Source organism: Neoarius graeffei, chromosome 5 (assembly GCF_027579695.1).
Source record: "Neoarius graeffei isolate fNeoGra1 chromosome 5, fNeoGra1.pri, whole genome shotgun sequence".
In the NCBI taxonomy this organism is placed as follows: Eukaryota; Metazoa; Chordata; class Actinopteri; order Siluriformes; family Ariidae; genus Neoarius; species Neoarius graeffei.
Genome location: NC_083573.1, coordinates 110,077,160 through 110,102,537, shown reverse-complemented (window position 1 = coordinate 110,102,537; position 25,378 = coordinate 110,077,160). Strand labels below are relative to the sequence as shown.

General features: G+C 47.0%; 1 protein-coding gene across 1 annotated transcript in view; it reads right to left on the bottom strand.

Moving 5' to 3' along the window:
* The window catches only part of ccdc78 (coiled-coil domain containing 78), a 66,172-nt gene extending 43,384 nt beyond the window's left edge, over positions 1–22,788 (bottom strand). The window contains 7 exon segments of the mRNA XM_060920871.1: positions 6,591–6,669; positions 14,335–14,417; positions 15,043–15,093; positions 15,157–15,489; positions 15,724–15,810; positions 21,522–21,632; positions 22,717–22,788. Coding sequence (XP_060776854.1) covers positions 6,591–6,669; positions 14,335–14,417; positions 15,043–15,093; positions 15,157–15,489; positions 15,724–15,810; positions 21,522–21,632; positions 22,717–22,788 — 816 coding nt within the window.
* Between the last annotated feature and the right edge of the window lie 2,590 nt (positions 22,789–25,378).

Below are 25,378 nucleotides of genomic sequence, written 5' to 3'. Positions count from 1 at the left end.
CATATTGATGAGCTGCTCGATCGATTAGGCACTGCTCTTTTTTATTCAACACTGGATTTAACAAAGGGATATTGGCAGATCCCCTTGACTCCTCTGTCCCGAGAGAAAACAACCTTTTCCACATCGTTTGGCTTACACCAATTCGTCACACTTCCTTTTGGGTTGTTCGGGCTCCCATGACATTCCAGCGGCTCATGGACAGGGTTCTCTGCCCCCACACCACCTACACAGCTGCATCTCTCGATAATATTATCTATAGCAATGACTGGCCATGGCACTTTGAACACCTTAGGGCCGTCCTAAAGTCGCTGAGGTGTGCGGGTCTCTCAGCTAACCCAAAGAAGTGTGCAATTGGGTGGGTGGAAGTATGGTATCTGGGTTTCCACTTAGGCCATGGGCAGGTGCGTCCCCAAATTAATAAGACGGCAGTGATTGCGGCCTGCCCAAGGCCCAAGACCAAAAAGGGGGCGAGGCCATTCCTGGGGCTGGCTGGCTACTATCGTAGGTTCACACCTAATTATTTGGACTTGCACACGAACTGTCTCGCATCGATGTTGACATCGCAGCTCTAAACGAAGTTCACTTTCCGGAAGAAGGTAGCCTCAAAGAACACGGTGCTGGCTATACCCTTTACTGGTCGGGCAAACCATCAACAGAGAGACGCCTTTCAGGTGTAGGCTTCATGGTGAGAAACTCATTGGTATCCAAACTTGAAGCTTTGGCCGAGCCCAAAGAAAAAGCTAAATTCTACTCCAATCTATGCAGGCTCCTGCAAAGTAGACCTGCTGATGAGAAGGTTCTGATCCTTGGTGACTTCAATGCCAGAGTAGGCCGAGACTCAGATGCCTGGAAAAGAGTTCTTGGGAGACATGGCGTTGGAAACTGCAATGACAATGGGCGTCTGTTGCTAGAATTCTGCACTGAGCAGCAACTCGTCATCACAAACACCATCTTTCAGCAAAGGAACAGTCTTAAAACAACTTGGATGCATCCTCGGTCAAAACAATGGCACCTTCTCGATTACGTTCTAGTGCGCCAACGAGACCAGAAAGATGTCTTACACACCAGAGTGATGCCCAGTGCCAAGTGTCATACAGACCATCATCTCGTCCGATACAAACTCAAACTTCACTTCAAACCCAAGTCAAAGAAAAGAAGTCCCAGGATGAAAAAAACTCAATGTCAGCAACTTTCACGTAGCCAAATTGAAAGCTGAATTCGAGGCAAACTTACAGCAGAAACTTGAGGAACCAACCTACTCCTGTGAACCCTCCCCTGAGACCATGTGGGACCAACTGAAAACAGCCATCTTGAAGTCATCCGAAGAGGTTCTCGGCTACACCACAAAGAAAAACAAGGACTGGTTCAATGACAATGACAAGGAGATCCAGGCATTGTTAGCAAAGAAAAGATCTGATCACCAGGCCCACCTACAGCAGCCGTCCTGCCCAGTAAAGAAAGCCTCTTTCCGGCATGCTTGCAGCCTCCTTCAGAGCAGGCTTAGAGAGATCAAGAATGAATGGTGGAACCACCTTGCACAACGTATCCAGCTCCTTGCAGACAGTGGCAACTATGGGGGATTCTACAAAGCTCTGAAAGCAGTATACAGCCCTACTTATCAGGTCAAAAGTCTCTTGCACAGCTCTGATAACCAGGAGCTTCTCAATGACAAGACATCAATCCTCAAATGCTGGACAGAGCACTTCCAGTCCCTCTTCAGTGCAACTCGCACAGTCCAGGACTCAGTAATCCTGCACATTCCCCAGCTTCCAATCTGAACAGAACTCGATGAACCACCTACCCTCAAGGAAGTAATTAAAGCTGTAGACCAACTCAAAAGTGGTAAGGCAGCAGGAGTAGATGGCATTCCTCCAAAGATCTGGAAGCACAGAGGTTCTATGCTGCACAGCAAGCTCCTTGATCTCCTACTCTGTTGCTGGGAGCAGGGAAAGTTACCACACGATCTGCGAGATGCTGTCCTAATCACAATTTATAAGAAGAAGGGAGACAAGTCTGATTGTTCCAACTACCAGGGGATTACCCTTCTGGCCACTGCCGGTAAAATACTCACGAGAATCCTGCTTAACAGGTTTGTTCTTTCCATCGCCGAAGACCAACTCCCAGAAAGCCAGCGCGGTTTCAGAGCCAACAGAGGTACAACAGACATGGTGTTCATCCTCCGGCAGCTGCAGGAGAAGTGCCGCGAGCAAAACAAAGGACTCTATGCAACCTTTGTTGACCTAACAAAAGCCTTTGATACTGTGAGCAGGAGGGGACTATGGCAGAGCTTGAAGCACCTTGGCTGTCCCCCAAAGTTTCTCGAGATGGTGATCCAACTACATGAATATCAACGTGGCCAGATCAGACTTGGCGGTGACCTTTCTGACCCCTTCCCTATCTCCAACGGCGTGAAGCAGGGCTGCGTCCTGGCACCCATGCTTTTCAGCATTTTCTTCAGCATGCTGATCAAATAGGCCACCGAGGACCTTGACGATGAGGATGGAGTCTATGTAAGGTATCTGGATGGCAGCCTGTTCAGTCTTTGGCGGCTTCAGTCCCATACAAAGACCCATGAAAGACTTGTCCGCGACCTACTCTTTGCAGATGATGTCACCCTTGTCGCCCACACGGAACAAGCTCTCCAACACATCACCATCTGCTTTGCAGAAGCTACTCAGCTCTTCGGCCTAGAAGTCAGTCTGAAGAAGACCGAGGTTCTCCATCAGCCTGCCCCCCGTGAAGTATACCACCCACCTCACATCTTCATTGGTGACACTGAACTGAAACCAGTACAGCAGTTCACCTACTTAGGATGTACCTTATCTTCTGACGACAGGATTGATAAGGAAATCGACAACAGACTCGCAAAGGCCAATAGTTCTTTTGGCAGACTCTATAAATGAGTCTGGAATAATAAGAACCTGAAAAGCAAAACCAAGATCAATGTATACCGTGCTGTGGTCCTCACCACCCTTCTCTACGGCTCCAAGGCCTGGGTCACTTATCGCTGCCACCTCCGAATCCTTGAGCGTTTCCATCAGCGCTGTCTCCGTACCATCCTCAACATCCACTGGAGTGACTTCATAACCAACACTGAGGTCCTTGAACAAGCCGAGATCCTAAGTATTGAAGCCATGCTGCTGAAGTCCCAGCTCCATTGGGCCGGTCATGTTTCTAGAATGGAGGACCATCGCCTCCCCAAGATCATCATGTTTGGAGAACTTTCGTCTGGTCACCGAGACTGAGGCGTTCCAAAGAAGAGATACAAGGACAGCCTCAAGAAGTCTCTCAAGTCCTGTCCATTGATCCCAAACAGTGGTCCTGCATGGCTGCCAAGCGTGATGGATGGCGTCATTTCCATAACGAAGCTGTTAACCTGTTTGAACGCACCCGACGAGGAGCCTTGGAAGAAAAGCGCCAGAAGAGAAAAAAATGCACTGCTGCTGCTGCCATCTCAAACCCAAACCCCGACCAGTCCTTCAACTGCTGCCACTGCACCAGGACTTGCCTGTCCCGGATTGGCCTCGTCAGCCATGAAAGGGCTTGTAGTCGGCATGGACGTGGATGTCCTTCTTAGAATCTTCGTTTGCAAAGTCAAGCCATGATGATTTGGATGTCACCAGCCCACTGACTGATCTCACTAAAAAGGGTGCACCAGATCCGGTCCAGTGGATGGAGCAATGCCAACAGGCTTTCTCTAGGGTAAAGGCTGCACTGTGTGTGGGGTCACTGTTACACTCCCCTGACTTTTCTCTCCCCTTTATTTTACAGACAGATGCATCGGACAGAGGGCTGGGGGCCGTTCTGTCCCAGAAGGTGGAGGGGGAGGAGCGTCCTGTGCTGTACATTAGCCAGAAGCTGTCAATGTGGGAAGGCAGGTACAGCACGATAGAGAAAGAGTGCCTAGCCATCAAGTGGGTGGTCCTCGCTCTCTGGTACTACCTACTGGGATGCCCTTTCACCCTCTGTTCAGACCACGCACCCCTCCAGTGGCTCCACCACATGAAGGATGCCAACACGTGGATCACCCGTTGGTATCTTGCCCTCCAGCCATTTAAGTTTGAGGTGATCCACAAGCCGGGGGCACAGATGGTGGTGGCAGACTTCCTGTCCCATCGGGGGGGGGGTGGGGGGGGGCGGGGAGTCAGCTTCAGGCCGGACACGTCCCCGGCCTGAGTCGGGCGGTGGGGGTATGTGGCAGCGGGGGCATGGCCAAGCAGCAGTCTGTGAATGGAGGGCGGGATCGGGGAAGGTAAGTGGATAAGTCACTCCACCTGCTGTTAATTAATGTGTGTGTGCGTATGTATGTGTTTGGTTGTTACAGGGAGGGAGCATAAAAGGAGAGAGAGAGAGCAGAGAAAAGGCTTCTCTCCCCAACCACAACACATGTGTGAGTGAGTGAATGGAAGAGGAAGTGAGCGAAAGAAAGCTGGAAAAGCAAGCTGAAAAGTAAAAATAAAGTGTTTGTAGAAACATCATCTCTCGCCTGCCATGCTTCTGTGCTCCACCCACATCAGGGTCTTACTACAAGAGGAATGGGCTAAATTTCCTCCAAGCTGGTGTGCAGGACTGATCAACAGTTACCGGAAATGTTTAGTTGCAGTTATTGCTGCACAAGGGGGTCACACCAGATACTGAAAGCAAAGGGTCACATACTTTTGCCACTCACAGATATGTAATATTGGATCATTTTCCTCAATAAATAAATGACCATGTACGGTATAATATTTTTGTCTCATTTGTTTAACTGGGTTCTCTTTATCTACTTTTAGGACTTGTGTGAAAATCTGATGATGTTTTAGGTCATATTTATGCAGAAATATAGAAAATTCTAAAGGGTTCACAAACTTTCAAGCACCACTGCAGTACTGCAGGACTCTCCCACTACTATCTGTTTCATCAATGTTTTAAACCCCAGTCAATCGGTTCCCAGAATCAGTGGGTGAGCGAGGCTCGGACTAACCACGGCCTCTATGCTATGATTTTCTCCCTGGAAGTGGATAGTGATGGGCATCAGTGGATATTTATGCACACACTTAACCTTCACCAAATGTGCATTTCCAAGTGCCCCGCATTGTGTCAGACTTTGATGTATGGAGGTCTGATTGCAATCTGAATCCACCAAAGCCCGATGTGTACACCCTTGCATACTCACAACTATCATGTATGCCCCTACTCGATCAGGGGAAGCCTGAGGTGCATCGGGGATGCTTTGCCCCGCCTCCTTGCGGAAGTGCTGATTCCCCGCCTTCCCTCCACACCTACAGACCTGCCCAAGCTTGCTCTCAGTTCTGGTGGGTATGGATGAACTCATCTGTGGAGTGAGAGAGGGGTTTAATGGCAGCAAAGACACAGAAGGTGAAGGGAGAGTAGAAACATGAGGATAAACACGGGTGCGGAGAGCAGGTTCTGGGGGAGTTGGCCCCTATTTCTACGGGGCTAGGCTAGGGGAGGGGAGGGGAGGGGAGGGGAGGGCCGAGGAGAGAGAGAGGGAGAAGGAGAAAGTGAAAATGAGTGAGAGAGAGAGGAAGTTGTAGCAGAGCCTGCTTCTGGATATGCCATCAGATGATCCTCAGCCAGTCAGACTGCCTCCTCCAGCAATGTCGTTAAATGACAAATGACACCGGACCCAAGCTGACATCCCACTTGGCAGCTGAGCAACAAACTGCTCCAGAGTCATTTGCTCAATGATGGCTTCGATGTGGCACACTCACCGGCCAGCAACCGTCAGTGAGTGTTTGGAGGAGTTCTCGGACTGGTTTGGATCCCATGGCAGTGTTCCTCAGGTTTCGGCACCAGTGTAACAACTCTCTGACTTTGGGAAACAGAGGAACTGGAAGCCAGCTTCATAACAGGTGTGTTCATTTTATTTTGACACTTTTCATTGGAAATATTGAACCACACACACAGGCAGACACCACTCACATTGGGGAACACAGCTTTCTCTCTCTTGTTCCTGACTGTCTGAAAGACACACAGAGACACAGGTTAATAGACAGCCAGTAACTTGACACAGGTGCACCTCATCACATGCTACCTGCTGGTTCAACCTGCCTCCTCGCCATTCCCAGCCAACACTCGACCACACCCCTGCTGCCACACCCATGTTGTACTGTTTGCTGAGTGCCTGACTTTCTGCCTGCTCTTGTTTAGGTTTTTTGTTTCACTTTTTGGAATTGTTTGCCAGTGATGTTTAATTAAAATATTAATCTACACTTGCATCTGCCTCCCTCCAACTCCATCGCATGACAAACATCCTGGAATGAGAAAATAAAACCCACATGTGCCAGCCAATCACAGATGGTGTCTTGGTGGAAAAAAACGGAGAGAATATATTATGACAGGATTGACTTTCTGGCGACATTTGGTTGGTCCCTATAAGGAAATCTGCTTTTCTTTTTTTTTTACTGAATTTAAATTTAATTTTTAATTAAAAAAGCATTAATAAGCTGCTTTTTTTCTTTTTAAGGTAAAGGTTAGTGATATATTCAGGTGTAGCATAGCATTAATGAGCTGTTTTAATAATTATGTCAGTGGGTGTTCCTCACAAGGATAATAAGACAAGTGTGTGTGTGTGCGTGCACTTTTACAGCTGATTGCTGTGCAAGCTCCTGTTGTGTGTTGCAGATTGCTCTCTTATTCTCCTGCTGCTCCTTTCCCATAGTCACACTGAGAACACACAAGCAAAAAAAAAATGTGCCACAAACCAATGGATTTATTCTGAAGTACAACCCTGATTCCAAAAAAGTTGGGACAAAGTACAAATTGTAAATAAAAGCGGAATGCAATAATTTACAAATCTCAAAAACTGATATTGTATTCACAATAGAACATAGACAACATATCAAATGTCAAAAGTGAGACATTTTGAAATTTCATGCCAAATATTGGCTCATTTGAAATTTCATGACAGTAACACATCTCAAAAAAGTTGGGACAGGGGCGATAAGAGGCTGGAAAAGTTAAAGGTGCAAAAAAGGAACAGCTGGAGGACCAAATTGCAACTCATTAGGTCAATTGGCAATAGGTCATTAACATGACTGGGTATTGTCATGGTCCTACCTGTGGGTTTCCTCTCTTCAGGTAACATCTTCACTCCTCTCCACTCAGCATTACCGGCCACACCCGCATACACTTCCTCTTATTAACTCTCAGTGGCTGTCATTGGCTGTTACCTATCACCTGCTCCTCCTCTGTGTGTATTTAAGCTGCTGTCCTCCCAAGCTTCAGTGTCAGATCGTCTTCTAGGCGTCGACTCCGTCAACTCTTCAGTCCTGGTAACCTGACCCTGCATTTCTGTCCCTTATCTTGCTACCTGATCTGTGACTCTGTGTTCCAGCCTGTTCCCTACTCCTGCCTGTTGTGCTGTCCTGTCTGTCTGCTGAGGGACTGCTCGCTGGGACACTGCCTGAACACCTAGTGCCATCAGCTTACAGCCTCCCTACTCTGACAACACCTGATCCTGTCTGATCTCTGAAGCTAAGCAGCGTTGAGCCTGGTCAGTGCTTGGATGGGAGACTGCAGACATCACCACCATGCTCCCACCAGCCATCCCTGCCTCTCAGTCCTCCTGCCATTGAACTTCACACACGCACATCCTCCCAACTCCCTTTCCCCTGTTATCAATAAAACTCAACATTTAACTTGCGCTTTTGGGTCCTCATCTGTTTTCCCTGACAGAACGATCTGACCATCATGGACCCAGTGTCCTCCCCAACCAGCATGGTGATTGAGCCTGAAGTGACTGCCCTGCAGCGACTGGAACGTACAGAGGGAGAAATAAACCGGATGGTCGGCGACATTGCATCTCTGCTCCAGCTTGACCACCAACAACGACAGCAGTTCAACCAGCAGCAACAACTATTTCAACAGCAACAGCTCCAGCAACAGCAGCATCAGCTAACCCAGGTCCTGCAAGTTCTCACCAACCTCACCACTCCATCCACTCATGTTCCACCTGCTCTGGCTCCCGGTGACCCGGAACCGAAGATCGGTAATCCGGAACGTTTCAATGGTGACCCAAACCAGGTCCGGCCATTCCTGACCAGCTGCCATATCCAGTTCTCTCTGCAGCCCAGGACCTTCTCGACGGAGGGAACCAAGGTGGGGTATGTCATCACTCACCTGACCAGCTGGGCTCGGCTGTGGGGGACAGCTGAATTCGACCGGCAAACCCCGGCCTGTGCCTCCTTCAGTGCCTTCGCCGAGGAGATGGTAAAGGTGTTCAACCTGGGCTCATCAAGAACAGAGGCGTCACGAGCACTTATGAGTATCCGTCAGGGCAACCGGACGGTGGCGGACTACTCCATTGACTTCTGCACCCTGGCGAGGCGCAGTTCGTGGAACATGGTGGCGCTGGTGGATGCCTTCCTCCACAGTTTGGCGGACTACGTCAAGGACGAGCTTGTTTCCCATGAGCAACCCCCGACACTCGATGAGGCCATCGATCACCGTATCCAGATCCGCAGACGAGAGAAGGGGCGTCCTAGTCAACCTGCCACCCACACTCGGGGTGAGTCTTCCGCTGCCCAGTTCCCGCCTATCATGCCCCAAAGCCGACATAATCAGTCTGACCCCATGGAGATCGGCCATGCCTCCCTCACCCCCGAGGAGCAACAGCGCCGCCTAACCTCCATCCGTAAACCCCTGCTTCAGCTCCGCCTTCAGCTTCCTGACACCGCTTGTGCCCTGGCCACCCTGGTGGACTCTGGAGCCGAAGCTAACATCATGGACACAGAGCTCGCACGGCAGCTGGGTGTGGGATGCCACCATCTTACTCCACCCGTTCCTGTATGAGCACTGGGTGGACATCGTCTCGGCACAGTTACACACATCACAGCCCCCATGACAATGCTGCTGTCAGGAAACCACCAGGAGTCCATCCAATTCCACCTCCTACACTCACCCGGCCAACCACTCATCCTAGGGTACCCATGGCTCCGTCTACACAACCCCCAACTCGACTGGGAGACTGGCACCATACGAGAGTGGGGAAGGGGCTGCCATCAGACCTGCTTGAAGGGAGCCGTCCTGCCAACCAACCAGGAGACCACCAGCTCTACCCCCGACATATCCAAGGTTCCTGTCTGCTATCACCACCTGAGGGAGGTGTTCAGCAAGTCCAAGGCCACATCGTTGCCCCCACACCAACCATACAACTGCGCCATCGACCTCCTGCCAGGCACCGCACCCCCTAAGGGCCATCTCTACTCCCTGTCAGCCTTGGAAAGAAAGGCCATGGAGGACTACATAAACGACTCTCTGGCTGCCGGCCTAATCCGTCCATCGTCCTCTCCTACCGGAGCTGGATTTTTCTTCGTGGGGAAGAAGGATGGTTCTCTTCGCCCATGCATAGATTACCGGGGCTTGAACGACATTATGGTTAAGAACCGCTACCCTTGCCACTACTCTCCTCCACCTTTAAACTACTGCAAGGGGCCACAGTGTTCACCAAGCTAGATCTCCGGAACGCTTACCATCTGGTGCGAGTGAGAGAAGGCGACGAGTGGAAGACTGCGTTCAACACCCTGATGGGACACTATGAATATCTGGTCATGCCATTCAGTCTCACCAATGCCCCAGCAGTGTTCCAGGCACTGGTAAATGACATCCTCAGAGAGATGCTCAACAAGTTCATTTTCGTTTACTTGGATGACATTTTGATCTTCTCTAAAACCCTGTCTGAACACACTCACCACGTCCAGTTGGTCCTGCGCTGCCTGCTTGAGAATTTGTTGTTTGTGAAAGCAGAGAAGTGCGAGTTCCATGCTCAGTCTGTCTCATTCCTGGGATATGTGGTTACCGAGGGCAGCATACAAATGGACCCTGCGAAGGTGTCGGCAGTGACATCGTGGCCAGTTCCAGAGAGCCGTAAGAAGCTGCAGCAGTTCCTGGGGTTCGCCAACTTCTATAGGAGGTTCATCTGGGGCTACAGCACTGTGGCAGCCCCACTCACCGCACTGACCAGCATCAAACAGTCCTTCCAATGGACGGCAGCAGCTGACAAAGCCTTCAAAACTCTCAAGGTCCGTTTCACTTCAGCTCCCATCCTCCAGATGCCTGACACCAAGCGGCAGTTTGTGGTGGAGGTTGATGCTTCGGATGTGGGAGTCGGGGCTGTGCTTTCCCAGCGGGCAGCTGAGGATGGAAAAATGCACCCCTGCGCCTTCTACGCCCAAAGACTGACCCCAGCAGAGAGCAATTATGACATCGGCAATCGCGAGCTACTGGCGGTCAAGCTCGCCCTTGAGGAGTGGCGCCACTGGTTGGAGGGGCCTAAGGTTCCGTTTGTGGTCTGGACAGACCACAAAAACCTGGAATATATCCGGACAGCCCGGAGGCTAAACTCCCACCAGCGCCGGTGGTCACTATTCTTCACCCGCTTCAACTTTGTCCTTTCCTACCATCCTGGCTCCCACAACATCAAACCTGATGCACTCTCCCAGATGTTTCAGAGGGATGAGGCTTCCAAGGAGGAATTAACACCCATCCTCCCAAGCCCCTGTGTTGTTGCTGCCCTGACCTGGGACATTGAGGAGCAGGTTCGAGAGGCCATCAGGGACCAGCCAGGCCCCAGCGCTTGCCCCTCCAACCGTCTCTATGTCCCAGCTGACTTGAGGTCTCAGGTGATTCAATGGGGACACGACTCCCACCTGGCCTGTCACCCCGGGGTCACACGCTCCCTCCATCTGCTGTCTCAGCGATTCTGGTGGCCGTCGATGAGGAAGGACATCCAGGATTTTGTGAGAGCCTGCCCCACTTGCAACCAGCACAAGTCCCCCAGGCAGCCCCCAGCCGGGTTACTCCAGCCCCTGCCAGTACCCATGCGTCCCTGGTCCCATGTCTCCCTGGACTTTGTTACTGGTCTTTCTCCATCAGAAGGTAATACGGTCATCCTCACCATCGTGGACCGCTTCAGTAAGATGACCCACTTTGTGCCTCTCCCAAAGCTGCCAACTGCTAAGGAGACTGCCCAGGTCGTCTTAGAACATGTCTTTCGGGTCCACGGCCTGCCCAGGGATATCATTTCCGACTGGGGCCCACAGTTCTCCGCCAGTTTCTGGAGGGAATTCTGCCACCTCCTCGGGGCCACTGCCAGTCTGTCATCCGGGTTTCACCCACAGTCAAATGGCCAAATGGAGCGCATGAATCAGGAACTGGAGAAGGCACTTAGGTGTGTGGCTTCGCGCAACCCCCATGCCTGGGCTCAACATCTGCTCTGGGTGGAATATGCCCACAACTCCCTCACCAGCTCTGCCACCAGACTCTCCCCCTTCCAGTGTGTGTATGGGTATCAACCACCTCTGTTTACCAGCCAGGAGGGAGAAGCCACCTGCCCGTCTGCTCTCGCCTATGCCCGCCGCTGCTGCTGCACGTGGGCCCAGGCCCGCACCGCACTCCTGAAGTCCAGTACCAGCTATGCTATTGGGGCTAACCGGCAGAGGACCCCTGCACCCATTTACCATGTCGGCCAGAAGGTATGGTTGTCGGCTCGAGACCTACCACTACGGGTGGAGTCACGCAAATTGGCGCCTCGCTACGTCGGACCCTTTCCCATACAGAAGGTCATCAGTCCCATGGCAGTTCGGCTGCTGCTGCCCAAGACCATGAGGATACATCCCACCTTCCACGTCTCCAAACTCAAACCGGTGCACGAGAGCCCCCTGGTCCCGGCAACACCGCCACCTCCTCCTCCACGCTTCATTGATGGTGGACCAGTCTACACGGTCCGGCGACTGCTCTGCTCGCGACGAAGGGGTAGGGGCATCCAATACTTGGTAGACTGGGAGGGTTATGGTCCTGAGGAGAGGGCATGGGTCCCTGCTGGAAGGATTATGGATCCGGCCCTCATCGCCGACTTCCATCGATTACACCCTGACCAACCCTCCATCCGACAGGGTCGACGTAGGGGTTCTCACCGTGCGGATCCCCTTCCGGACCCTGCCCCTGCTCCAGTGCCCGAACCTGATACTGAACCAAATCCTGGGCGGGGGCCCTGGGATGACGAGGCTTCCAACAGTGAAGATGGTGCGGAGGCTATGGACACTGACCGGTCAGAGGAATTCTGACCCTCCACCGGTATTCCCCCTCCTCACGCCCGTCTTGGTGGATCTGTGACTAGGGACTTCTGGAGCCGTCCCTTGAGGGGGGGTTCTGTCATGGTCCTACCTGTGGGTTTCCTCTCTTCAGGTAACATCTCCACTCCTCTCCACTCAGCATTACCGGCCACGCCCGCATACACTTCCTCTTATTAACTCTCAGTGGCTGTCATTGGCTGTTGCCTATCACCTGCTCCTCCTCTGTGTGTATTTAAGCTGCTGTCCTCCCAAGCTTTAGTGTCAGATCGTCTTCTAGGCATTGACTCTGTCAGCTCTTCAGTCCTGGTAACCTGACCCTGCATTTCTGTCCCTTATCTTGCTACCTGATCTGTGACTCTGTGTTCCAGCCTGTTCCCTACTCCTGCCTGTTGTGCTGTCTTGTCTGTCTGCTGAGGGACTGCTCACTGGAACACTGCCTGAACACCTAGTGCCATCAGCTTACAGCCTCCCTACTCTGACAACATCTGATCTTATCTGATCTCTGCTGCTAAGCAGGGTCAAGCCTGACCAGTGCTTGGATGGGAGACAGCAGACATCACCACCATGCTCCCACCAGCCATCCCTGCCTCTCAGTCCTCCTGCCATTGAACTTCACACATGCACATCCTCCCAACTCCCTTTCCCCTGTTATCAATAAAACTCAACATTTAACTTGCGCTCTTGGGTCCTTGTCTGTTTTCCCTGACAGGTATAAAAAGAGCATCTTGGAGTGGCAGTGGCTCTCAGAAGTAAAGATGGGAAGAGGATCACCAATCCCCCTAATTCTGCACTGACAAATAGTGGAGCAATATCAGAAAGGAGTTCGACAGTGTAAAATTGCAAAGAGTTTGAACATATCATCATCAGAGGTGGAAAAACTGGATTGACAAAGTAAAAGTCCTGCTTAGGTTTTCCTTCTGCCTGTGCTCTCAACACAGGTGATTTCACCAATTAGCTCATCAACCTGGCTTAGGGGATGTGGTAATTAGGATCAGCTGGTTCATTGAATTGGCTGGAGCAAAAATGTGGCAGGGTTTTTACTTTCTGCACCCGGGTTTTTCCACCTCTGATCATCATCTACAGTGCATAATATCATCAAAAGATTCAGAGAATCTGGAAGAATCTCTGTGCGTAAGGGTCAAGGCCGGAAAACCATACTGGGTGCCCATGATCTTCGGGCCCTTAGACGGCACTGCATCACATATAGGCATGCTTCTGTATTGGAAATCACAAAATGGGCTCAGGAATATTTCCAGAGAACATTATCTGTGAACACAATTCACCGTGCCATCTGCCGTTGCCAGCTAAAACTCTATAGCTCAAAGAAGAAGCCGTATCTAAACATGATCCAGAAGCACAGACATCTTCTCTGGGCCAAGGCTCATTTAAAATGGACTGTGGCAAAGTGGAAAACTGTTCTGTGGTCAGACGAATCAAAATTTGAAGTTCTTTATGGAAATCAGGGATGCCGTGTCATTCGGACTAAAGAGGAGAAGGACGACCCAAGTTGTTATCAGCGCGCAGTTCAGAAGCCTGCATCTCTGATGGTATGGGGTTGCATTAGTGCGTGTGGCATGGGCAGCTTACACATCTGGAAAGACCCCATCAATGCTGAAAGGTATATCCAGGTTCTAGAGCAACATATGCTCCCATCCAGATGACGTCTCTTTCAGGGAAGACCTTGCATTTTCCAACATGACAATGCCAAACCACATACTGCATCAATTACAGCATCATGGCTGCGTAGAAGAAGGGTCCGGGTACTGAACTGGCCAGCCTGCAGTCCAGATCTTTCACCCACAGAAAACATTTGGCGCATCATAAAACGGAAGATACGACAAAAAAGACCTAAGACAGTTGAGCAACTAGAATCCTACATTAGACAAGAATGGGTTAACATTCCTATCCCTAAACTTGAGCAACTTGTCTCCTCAGTCCCCAGACGTTTACAGACTGTTGTAAAGAGAAAAGGGGATGTCTCACAGTGGTAAACATGGCCTTGTCCCAACTTTTTTGAGATGTGTTGTTGTCATGAAATTTAAAATCACCTAATTTTTCTCTTTAAATGATACATTTTCTCAGTTTAAACAATTGATGTCATCTATGTTCTATTCTGAATAAAATATGGAATTTTGAAACTTCCACATCATTGCATTCCGTTTTTATTTACAATTTGTTCTTTGTCCCAACTTTTTTGGAATCGGGGTTGTAATATTAACATTTGAACTTTAATCTTTCGCTCTTCTGTGTGCCTCACATTTTCTCCTCCAGCTGATGTTGTTGTTCTTCATAACTCTTTCTCATTTTCTCGAGCTCCTCCCTCAGCTCATACTGGGCCCTCTACACACACACACACACACACACACACACACACACACACACAAAGAGAGAAGGAATGACAGAAATGATCCACATACATTCATGTTATCATCATATTATCAGTCAAAAGTCCCATAGTGCCTTGTGAGGATGTCTCATTCATTAACAGAGTGGTTTAAAGAAACATTAAATATGTTGACTATAGTGAACACTAACCCTGTATTCAAACATGAGTGGCATGTCATTCATGTCCCTTACCAAATGCACTTAGAGTGAAATTCAGTTGTGTTTTCGGCTTCGTACTAGCTTCATTTTGAGATTGGTAAAGCGAATTAACTGTACTAGCTACATACACTCAACAGAGGCATGCCTACTACTTCCTTCCAAGCTTTATTTTCCTTTGTAATGTCTCTCTCTACATATATTTACTGAGAGGTTGTGTATGACAGGATAAAATGGAACCATAATTTTATGTTTTTTAATAAAATAAATATTAAAAACTTAAATAAACAATAAATATTATTGAAAAATTAAGCAGAAAACAGAGGTATTCATAGTGCATGCATAAACACAAGTTGTGTTTCAATAATGCATACATGGAGACACACACACACACGTACAGTACATATATGAAAAATGTCCTCACATGTGTATGTCTGTCCCCCATAGCATTGCATCCTCAGCTCAGTTCCTCTGGCTAAAACAGGACACGTATAGGGTCAAAGGTCAGTGTGTGTGTGTGTGTGTGTGTGTGTCTCACCCTGACTCTGCTGTGTGACACTCTGCTCAGTAGAGCTCTGACTCTCTCCAGCTCGAGTTTGTGTGTGTGTTCTCGCTCTTTTTCCTGCAGCAGTGTGTCATCTGTGTGTGCAAGCATCAGCAGCTCATCACTCAGCTCCTGTGAGTGTGTAATCTCACGTTCCAGCCCCTCACTCACAGCCAGGAAGTTACTCTTCAGGACTGAGTACTCCTCCGCCATGTCTCGCTCATTACTCTCGGCAATCTGTAACCGTGATGATGCTGACTCTGCCTCCCGCTTCAGCTGGTCAAGCTTTGCCTCCAGATTCAACACCACACCTTCCTGACACAACACCTGAGGGGGTGGGACAGAGATAATGAACAAGACAGGTGTGTTTCTGAATCTGCTAGTTAGTCGTTAGTATATGAAATTAACCCTCATTCTGTTGTTGCATTGTGATTATGAGTAGCTAATTAATTAGCAGCTTGCATAGGAAGTAGGGAACGACAATTGTGAAACACTATATGATGATAGATATTGTGTGTGTGTGTGTGTGTGTGTGTGTGTGTGTGTGTGCGCACGCACTACCTTATTCTGCAGCTCAAATATATCTGCCTCATATTTCTCTTTCAATTTGTTGGCTTCGATCTGCACTTCCACAAGATCTTTGGAGATCTAAAAGCACACACAGAAGTGTCAATATCAAATGCATCCTTATAATGATTAACCTGGTTAGGGATTATGAGTGGTAATTTAAGTGCGTGGTGAAAAGGTCAGTCTTTAGTTGTTGTTTGAAGACTCAGCTGTTTGGACAACTAGGGGAGGTTTATTCCACCATCTAGGTTCCAGGATAAAAAAAATGTCTTGTTGCATACCAGTGGCGGCTGCTGGTTTTTAAAACAGGGGAAGCCCATTTTACGTATTCATCGTAAAACCTGTAGGCCGGATATCAAAGCATAGAAAGGTGTGCCCCATTAGCATAGTGAACTAGACAACCCTACCTAGTGGCAGAAAGTATTTTTGCTTGTACATTTCATGTTATAGTCTGGCTTGCCAGGCTAGTGCCTCATATCCTTAATCAAAAATATCAAACATCCAAAAATCACTGGCTATTCAACGAAGAGCCTTGAACAATCATACCCTGATATGCAACACAGAGTCTTTAACACAACACCCAGCTGTGCAACACATCCTTGAACATCTTCTGCAACACAGTCTGGAAATTCATAACCAGGTAGGCTATGCAACACACAGAACCTTGAATATTATACCCAGGTATAACCTATAGCACAGAGCCCACCATTCTCTTAACATTACTGAACAATATACACACTTCAGATTCATGAACATTATATGATGCACACTATTTATGCACAAATTCTGCCCTCTGCTCCTTTTCCAGAAAATGGTCTGTGACCCTGTCATACTAGCTGGTTGTGCTTTCCAGAGACTTCACCAATTTCTGTTAGCAGCTAGCACTGCAGATCCCAATAAGGCTCAAGCTATTGTTAGTTTTTTCTTTTTTATCAGACATCTAATTTTTTAGGTTTGTTTACCTGACATGTTTCGACGTACGACTGTCGTCTTCCTCAGAGTGTCACCGGATGTTATTGGTGATGCATCTTTTATCAGCTGATGTTTCCGAAGGCATGGCCTTCCTGTCTGGATTGACAGGTCGGTCACGCCTTCTACTGTCAGTTCGTCCCCTGCAAGATGGTACTCCAGGTATGGGAGAGCATGTATGCTCCCTCATCTCAGTTGATGGTCCTCGGGCTTCGCTTACGGATCTCTATGGCCTCCCTGATCCAGCGCTGATGTTTATTATCTTCTGTGCGGATGACTCTGGCATTCCCCCAGTCCATAATATGATTCTCCCTTTTGCAATGATCTGTTATGGCTGACTTATAATTTTCCTGTTGTGCCTTTTCTTTTATTGTTCGGGTTTGTCTTGTAGCTGTCTCCTTTTCGCACTCTTTCTTATGTTCATTTTTTCTTGTGTTGAAACTCCTTCCTGTCTCCCCAATGTAAGTTTTATTGCATAATTGGCATGGAATCTCATATATGGTGTTGCATCTGTTTTCCGGATGTATTCTGTCTTTGGGATGAACCAGGATCTGAAGGAGTGTTGTGTGTGGTTTGACAGGTGTGTTAATGTTGTATTTCCTCATTGCTCTTTGAATGCGTTCCGTTATTCCTCTGATGTATGGTAATGTCACTACTCCCCTGTGTTCTTGTTTGTTGGTTTGTTTTTTCTCTTTCTTCTGTGTTTTATTGTTTTTGACCTGTTCCGCCCCTTTGGATATTGCCCATTGTGGATATCAATCCAGACAGGAAGGCCACGCCTTCGGAAACATCAGCTGATAAAAGATGCATCACCAATAACATCCGGTGACACTCTGAGGAAGACGACAGTCGTACGTCGAAACATGTCAGGTAAACAAACCTAAAAAATTAGATGTCTGATAAAAAAGAAAAAACTAACAATATTCAATATAAGAAATAATGAACGTAATCGAAAGAAAAAAAAAGAAGGCTCAAGCTAGCCTACAACCAGATTGAACTACAAATGAAATAAATGAGTGAATTCACGAATGATCAAACTGATAGAATGGATGAAAGTTAACGGAGCACAACGAATAATATTTACATTTATTTACAGAGTAATGTACAGAGACATCAATGAGAAGAAACGTTTATATGAAAAGAAATTCGAACAGCACTTTGGCACACGACTACACTTTCTCAACATCCGCTAGGGACTGATCATACTTCCATGTTCCTCGCCGACGCCGAAGTACAGAGCCCGCCCACCTCACTACCTCCAATAATCCTTCATCAGCCCAGCTTCTTGCCCCTCCCACTGTCTCGTTTAGTCCCAGAGAAGCCTGGCTTCCCTGGAAGTGACGATTTTGTCGATTTTAACCAATAACAACTAGCCGAAATTGGCTGTTCAGAGCCCTCTCATAGACTGCAATGGAAACCCGGCTGCCAGCGCATAGAGCCCATTGAAATAAGAAAGGTTACAGCCAGTGTTGCCAGATTGGGCTGTTTTAAGTGCATTTTGGCGGGTTTTGAACATATTTTGGCTGGAAAACGTCAGCAGTATCTGGCAACGCTGGTTACAGCCTGGCAGCAAAGGTGATTCTCGTAGCGAACTGCAAGTTCATCAGACATCACTCAAATAAGTTACAGGATAGTTATGAACGTAAATACAATCTTGGGCATATATTATGTTATGCAAGTCATTGTTTTAATGAGAATTCAACGTAATAGATGCCGCAGTTTGAGGAGAGAATTTTAGGGGAAGCTCGGCTTCCCTTGTTGTCTCTGAGAAATCACCCCTGTTGCATACCTTCCTTGTACCCTGAGAGATGGTGGGACCAGTTGAGCAGTGATAGAGGATCAGTGGGAGTGTGGTGCATGGAATGGAAACATTATAAAGTGTGAAATGCTTTAGAGTCACAACTTTTTTGAAATGTGTTGCAAGAATCAAAATTGAAATAGTGTCTTGCAAAAGTATTCATTCCCTTGGTATTTGTCCTGTTTTGTCGCATTACAAGCTGGTATTAAAGTGGATTTTTGGGGGGTTACCACCATTTGATTTACACAACATACCTACCAATTTAAAGGTGAAAATTGTTGTTTTATTATGACACAAACAAGATGGAAAAACAGAAATCTGGAGTGTGCATAGGTAGTCCATACTACCTATGCACACTCCAGAGTCAATACTTTATAGATCCACCTTTTGCTGCAATTACAGCTGCAAGTCTCTTGGGGTATGTCTCTATTAGCTTAGCCCATCTAGCCACTGGGATTTTTGCCCATTCCTCAAGGCAAAACTGCTCCAACTCTTTCAAGTTAGATGGGTTGCATTGGTATACGGCAATCTTCAAGTTATGCCACAGATTCTCACTTGGATTGAGGTCTGGTCTTTGACTAGGCCATTCCAAGGCATTTAAATGTTTCCCTTTAAACCACTCCAGTATAGCTTTAGCAGTATGTTTAGGGTCATTGTCCTGCTGGAATGTGAACCTTCATCTCAGTCTCAAACCTCTGGCTGACTCAAACAGGTTTTCCTCCAGAATTGCCCTGTATTTAGTGTCATCCATCTTTTCTTCAGTCCTGACCAGCTTTCCTGTCCCTGCAGATGAAAAACATCCCCACAGCATGATGCTGCCACCACCATGCTTCACTGTAGGAATGGTGTTCTCAGGGTGTTGGGTTTGCACCACACATGGCTGTGGCAGTGGGGGCGTGGTCAAGCATCGGTCTGTGACAGGAGGGTGGAGTCAGGGAAGGTAAGTGGCAGAATCACTACACCTGATGTTAGTTAACCTGTGTTTGTGTGCCTTCCCCAGTGACCGCGCCCTATATAAGGAGAGAGAGAGAGCAGAGGAAGGGAGCTTTCTCCCCAACCAGATGACTTATGTGTGTGTGTATGCGTGTGGCTGGGAGAGTGTGTTTTTGCGACTGAAAAGTGCAAATAAAAAGAGTTTTTGGAACTCAGTTCTGGCCTGCCGTACTTCTGTGCTCCACCCACCCGCTCTGATTTCTACAATGGCATTTCCTATGATGGCGAAAAAGTTCAGTTTTAGTCTCATTTGACCAGAGGATCTTCTTTCATGTGTTTGGGGAGTCTGCCACATGCTGTTGGGCAAACTCCAAATGTGTTTTCTTAAGCAATGACATTTTTCTGGCTACTCTTCCATAAAGCCCTGCTCTGTGGAGTGTACAACTTAAAGTTATCCTATGGACAGATACTCCCATCGCCACTGTGGATCTTTGCACCTCTTTTAGTGTTATCTTTGGCAGCGTTGTTGCATCTCTGATTAATGCCCTCCTTGCCTGGTTTGTGAATTTTGGTGGGTGGGGCCTTCTCTTGTCAGGTTTGTAGTGGTGCCATATTCTTTCCATTTTGGTATAATGGATTTAATGGTGCTCCATGGGATATTTAAAGTTTGGACTTTTTTTTATCACCAAACCCTGATCTATACTCCTTCACAACTTTGTCTCTGACCTGGAGGCTCCTTGGTTCTCATGTTGCTTGCTTTGCAATGTTGCAGAGTCAGGGTCCTTCCAGAACAGGTTGATTTATACAGACATTATGTGACAGATCATGTGACACTTTGATTGCACATAGGTGGCTCTTAATCAACTAATTATGTGACTTATGAAGTGACGTGGTTGGGCCAGCTCTTATTTAGGGGTTTCATATGAAAGGGGGTGAATACCTATGCACACTCCAGATTTCTGTTTTTCATTTTAATTTCTGTTTACGTCACAATAAAACAACAGCTTGCACCTTTAAAGTGGTATGCATGTTGTATACATCAAATGGTGCTAACCCTCGAAAAATCCAGTTTAATTCCATCTTGTAATGCAATAAAACAGGCCAAACACAAAGGGGGATGAATACTTTTGCAAGACACTGTATTTTGGCTTTGTAGGCAAGCATATATGTTTTAAATCTGATGCAGGCAGCTACAGGAAGCCATTGAAGGTAGCATAGTAATGGGCAGGGAGAACTTGGGAAGGTTGAAAACAAGTTGTCCAGCAGCATTCTGAATCATTTGCAAAGGTCAGATGCCATGCAGGTGCAGACCTGCCAGGAATTAGTTCCAGTAGTCCAGTCTTGAAATTACAAGGGACTCATCAAGGACATGAGTGACCTCTGTGTATAGAAATGGATGAAAACTCATGTTGAAAAGGAAAAACTAGCATAAGCAGTGTGTGGCAAGAAGGACAATATGTTGCCCATGGTTACTCCAAGCATGCGTGCAGTGACAGATGGTGAGATCACATAGGCATCCAGGGAGATCACAAGATCTTAATATGGGGATGAATTGACAGGGCTGTACAGCAGCTTAGTTTTGCTGGGATTAAGTTTCAGCTTCTGAGCTGCCATCCATGATGAGATGGATGTAGATATGCTGAGATCTGTGCATAAACTGAGGAAGGAAAAGAGAGGATGAGTTGCGTGTCATCAGCATAGCAGTAATATGAAAACCCATGTGAGGATATGAACACACCAAGACACTGGGTATAGAGAATATGTCCTCAAGAGAGGTCATAAGAGGCAGAGGGTATAGAGGAAGAACCGAAGATGACCCAGCACTGAACCTTGTGAGACATCAGTGGAGATTCTGTGTAGAGCAGATGTGGATCATGTCCATGTCACCTCATAGGACTGACCCTCCAGATAGGAAGCCAGCCACTGCTATGGTGTGTTGTAGATTCCAAGACTTTTGAAGATGGACAAGAGAGTCATGTTTGATTGTGTCAAATGATGCTGAAAGGTTGAGGAGGATGAGAAGTGCAGCTAAAGTGTAGCTAAAAAATATATATTCGAGGTAAAAGGGGCAATGTTGTGCTCTGAAACCCACCTTTAATTTGTCCTGTTCACTCTGCACCAATCTGGAGCTCAGGTCCCTGTTGGAGGCAGCATGTTGAACCACTCTGCTTTGTGAGGAACCCAGTTTACTGCACAGATGGTCCTAAACACACACACACACACACACACACACACACACACACAAAAGCAAGTCACTCTTTTTGTGTCTGCATCAGGCACATTAAGTAAAATACTCAATCAAAATAGATGCTAGCAAACTTCTAGCAATTTCTTGTACATTAATTACATACTGACCTAGGGCATGGATATATTAATCACAGATAACATAGCTCTTAAAATTGCACACTTGCCAAACCCTAGAGAATAAAGAGCAGTAGATCAGATTGCGCAACACAGTAATGCCCTTCTAGGGGGTCCAGAGGTATGCTCCCCCAGAAAATTTTGAGAAAAAAAAGGTGTAAAATGGTGCATTCTCCTGCATTCTGAGTGCCATATTTGAAGAAAATTGATTGGGAAATCAGACTGATGTACTTCACAGAATGCTACTACTCACCTTGCCTTGATGGTTTGATGCTGGATAATCTGATGACCAAGTCACCTTGAACTTGTTGTCATAGCCAATCTTTTTTTCTTCAGAGTTTTCATTGTTTGTGATCATCAGAGTGTGTTTGGTTTTTACAAATACTGGCACGATTTGTTGTAACATGTGAGCTTGTTGCTGATTCGCTAGAACCATAATGAGAACCAATGGAAAGGCGTTATAGAGCAATACAGTTTAGAGTCAACATCATCACACCGTTCCATCATTATCACAATGTTCCATGACTATCTGACACTATCTACTTGTATCCCCTGTGCTGAAAACAGCTGAAGCGAGGTCAGAAGAGCAAACCCTAAAGTGTTCACTGATTATTTTGTAATGCAGTAGTATTTAGAACTAAAAGCGGTAGGTGGTATTCACCTGTCAAAATCGGCAGATTACCGTGCGAATTGGTAGAGTTGGCAAGTATGAAATTGTCCTTTATTTCATGATGACATTTCCCAGTTTGTAGTGCATTGTGGGTAACCATGAATGCTAACGTTTGAGACAGAGCCAAAGGGATATAACAGGTATCAGAAGCCAGCAATTTAATATTTTTAGATCCCAATTCCAGCCTTTGAGTGAAATAATTTCCCCAGTTTCTAGCTGATCACACACAGCAACAGTGATTTTTATAAATTCTTACGTTCTCATTAGTCAGAAAGCAGATCTTCTCCTTCAGCTCCTCTGATGAACTCTCTTTTTTATCCTCAGCCATACTCTAAAGCAGCCAAACCTTCAGAGTGTTATACTTGTCATAGCGTCTCCATAAACACAACAGTGCTGCCATGGGTTACACACACACACACACACACACACACACACTTTTAATTCAAAAACTCTACGCACTTGACTCATAGCTTAATAATCCAGTCAGAATATCTCTCTCTCTCTCTCTCTCTCACACACACACACACACACACACACACACACACACACAGATATGTACACACCAACCACCAAGTTAGACACAGTATTTCAAAGCACAAATTACTCTTTTAAAAAATGCAAAATCCACAAAAGCAGCCACTGAAGAAGCAATTGTAATATTATAGCAATTGTGGAAGAAAATGTAGTCTTGGTGTGGGAGAGCGGGGAGACTTGGGACATGTTTTCATCTTTTGTAGGTTGTGTGAAATTCTTTGCAGGTAGCATCACATTCATATTGCATTAGAGAGTATTTACTATACCCTCTTACCACAACATTAGTTTCTCAGCTTGTGACATATGCTGGCCTTCAGCCTTCACTTTTTCTGTCATTATTTTTTGCAGGGAGACCTGAGACACTGAGGCGAGACATGAGACATTAAGTTGGGAGACTTGGGACATATTAGGGAGACATGGAACAAAAATAAAATACCTAGGCCTGCATGTTTAATTTTTATGCATCATCAAAACGTGTACCATAAGAACTGTATGAACACACAATGCTGCTACAGTGAAAAAAAAAATGTCAGTTTACCCAAAACCTGTCAGCAACAGTGTGAGTTCATGGCAGCCTTCAAACATGGCTGCCATGGACTACAACTCCGAAGCGCCACAGCGCCTACCCTCTCCCAAGTACTGATTGGGAGTACACCTGTTTCTAATCACACTCCCTTATAAAAGCAAGCTAAACACTCCAGCCCCTTGCAAAGTATTGTTCTGTGTTCTTGTACCTGATCATACCGAGCTGTTCTGTTATTTTGGCTTGACTCTAGTTGTTCTGACTTTCACAACATATTTACTGACTCTGAAACTGTGGTTTACCTCTGATATTCTGATTATACATCGACCATCCTTTGGCATGAACCTGAACCTGATTCTCGTCTTAGGATTTTGTTTTGTTCACCAGTTTGTGACACACCTGCTCTCCCGTGCAATTGCGTCCGTAAGTGCCTGCACTCTGACAGTACTTTGCTATCATGGACGCAGCAGAAGAGGCTAAGCAAACTGCAGTTTTGGCGCAAGGACATCTGTTAGAACATCAGAAGATGCTGAGCGATATTGACATACATCTCTCTCAGCTTGCTGCTGCTATATAGCAGGCCCTCCTGACATGTCCAACATCCACCGGTAATTCTGCTACAGCCATTCCATGGCCAGATCAGTTCTCTGGTGACGTAACTGTGTGAAAAGGCTTCCTTCTACAATGGAAGTGGAAGATGGCATTAATCGTTTTTCTGGTTGAGAGTACACTGTGCACATTTTGGCTGCTGCTTCTAACTGGAGCTTTTGCTTTTTCTTTTTTTCCCGTTGTTTTTCTTTTTGTGAATGTATGATTTGATGTTTGTTGTTTATTTGAATGTTCTTTGTTTGGGTGTTTTGTCCGCCAGTTGTGGTGTAGCTCTGGACCCAGTTTTGGGCATCAGTTCCCTTCGGGCCTTGGTCTGCCATGGGTGATGCTTGTGCTCCTCGCTATGGACTGCAGTGAGCATGTTGCTCTTTTTAATCTCAAGGTTGTCCAGCACTCTGTGCAGCGGTGCTTCTGTGCTTGGTGCGGTGTTTTGAGTGATGTTGCCTGGTGGCATTGTGGTGGCTGTGCAGGCAGTTTGGGACATACCAGCGGTCTGTGCAGAGGTGCTTCTGTGCTCATTTTGTGGATCCATGGCATGGTGTTTCGGGCAATGTTGCCTGGTGGCATCGTGGTGGCTATGTAGGTAGTGTGAGACATACCTTCATGTACCTTTTGGTGGAACTGTAGGCAGCTACACCATGGGAATTGCATCTTGACCCTCTTTTGGTGGACTTTTTTTTTCTCTAATTGTAATGTGACCTTGTGTATGGGAAAGGTGCGATATAAATTGAACTTTTATTATTATTATTATTATTATTATTATTCGTCAACAAAAGAACTAGACCTCTGAAGATTCACACTGGGGCTCTGCACAAGGAACATCTGTCCCTGTACATCACTCGAACTTCCAACCATGCAATCGTGCTCGGATTTCCATGGCTGCAGTTGCATGATACACTCATCTCCTGGCAACAAAAAGAAATATTGAAATGGTCCCCATCCTGCCATTAGAACTGCCTGCAATTGCCTCAACTCACTGTGGCTTCCGCCTCCATGGAGAGCCCTTCCCCTGGGGACATTGAGCAGCAGAGGTGGAAAAACCTGGGTGCAGAAAGTAAAAACCCTGCCATGTTTTTGCTCCAGCCAATTCAATGAACCAGCTGATCCTAATTACCACATCCCCTAAGCCAGGTTGATGAGCTAATTGGTGAAATCACCTGTGTTGAGAGCACAGGCAGAAGGAAAACCTAAGCAGGACTTTTACTCTGTCAATCCAGTTTTTCCACCTCTGTTGAGCAGGTACCAGATTGCT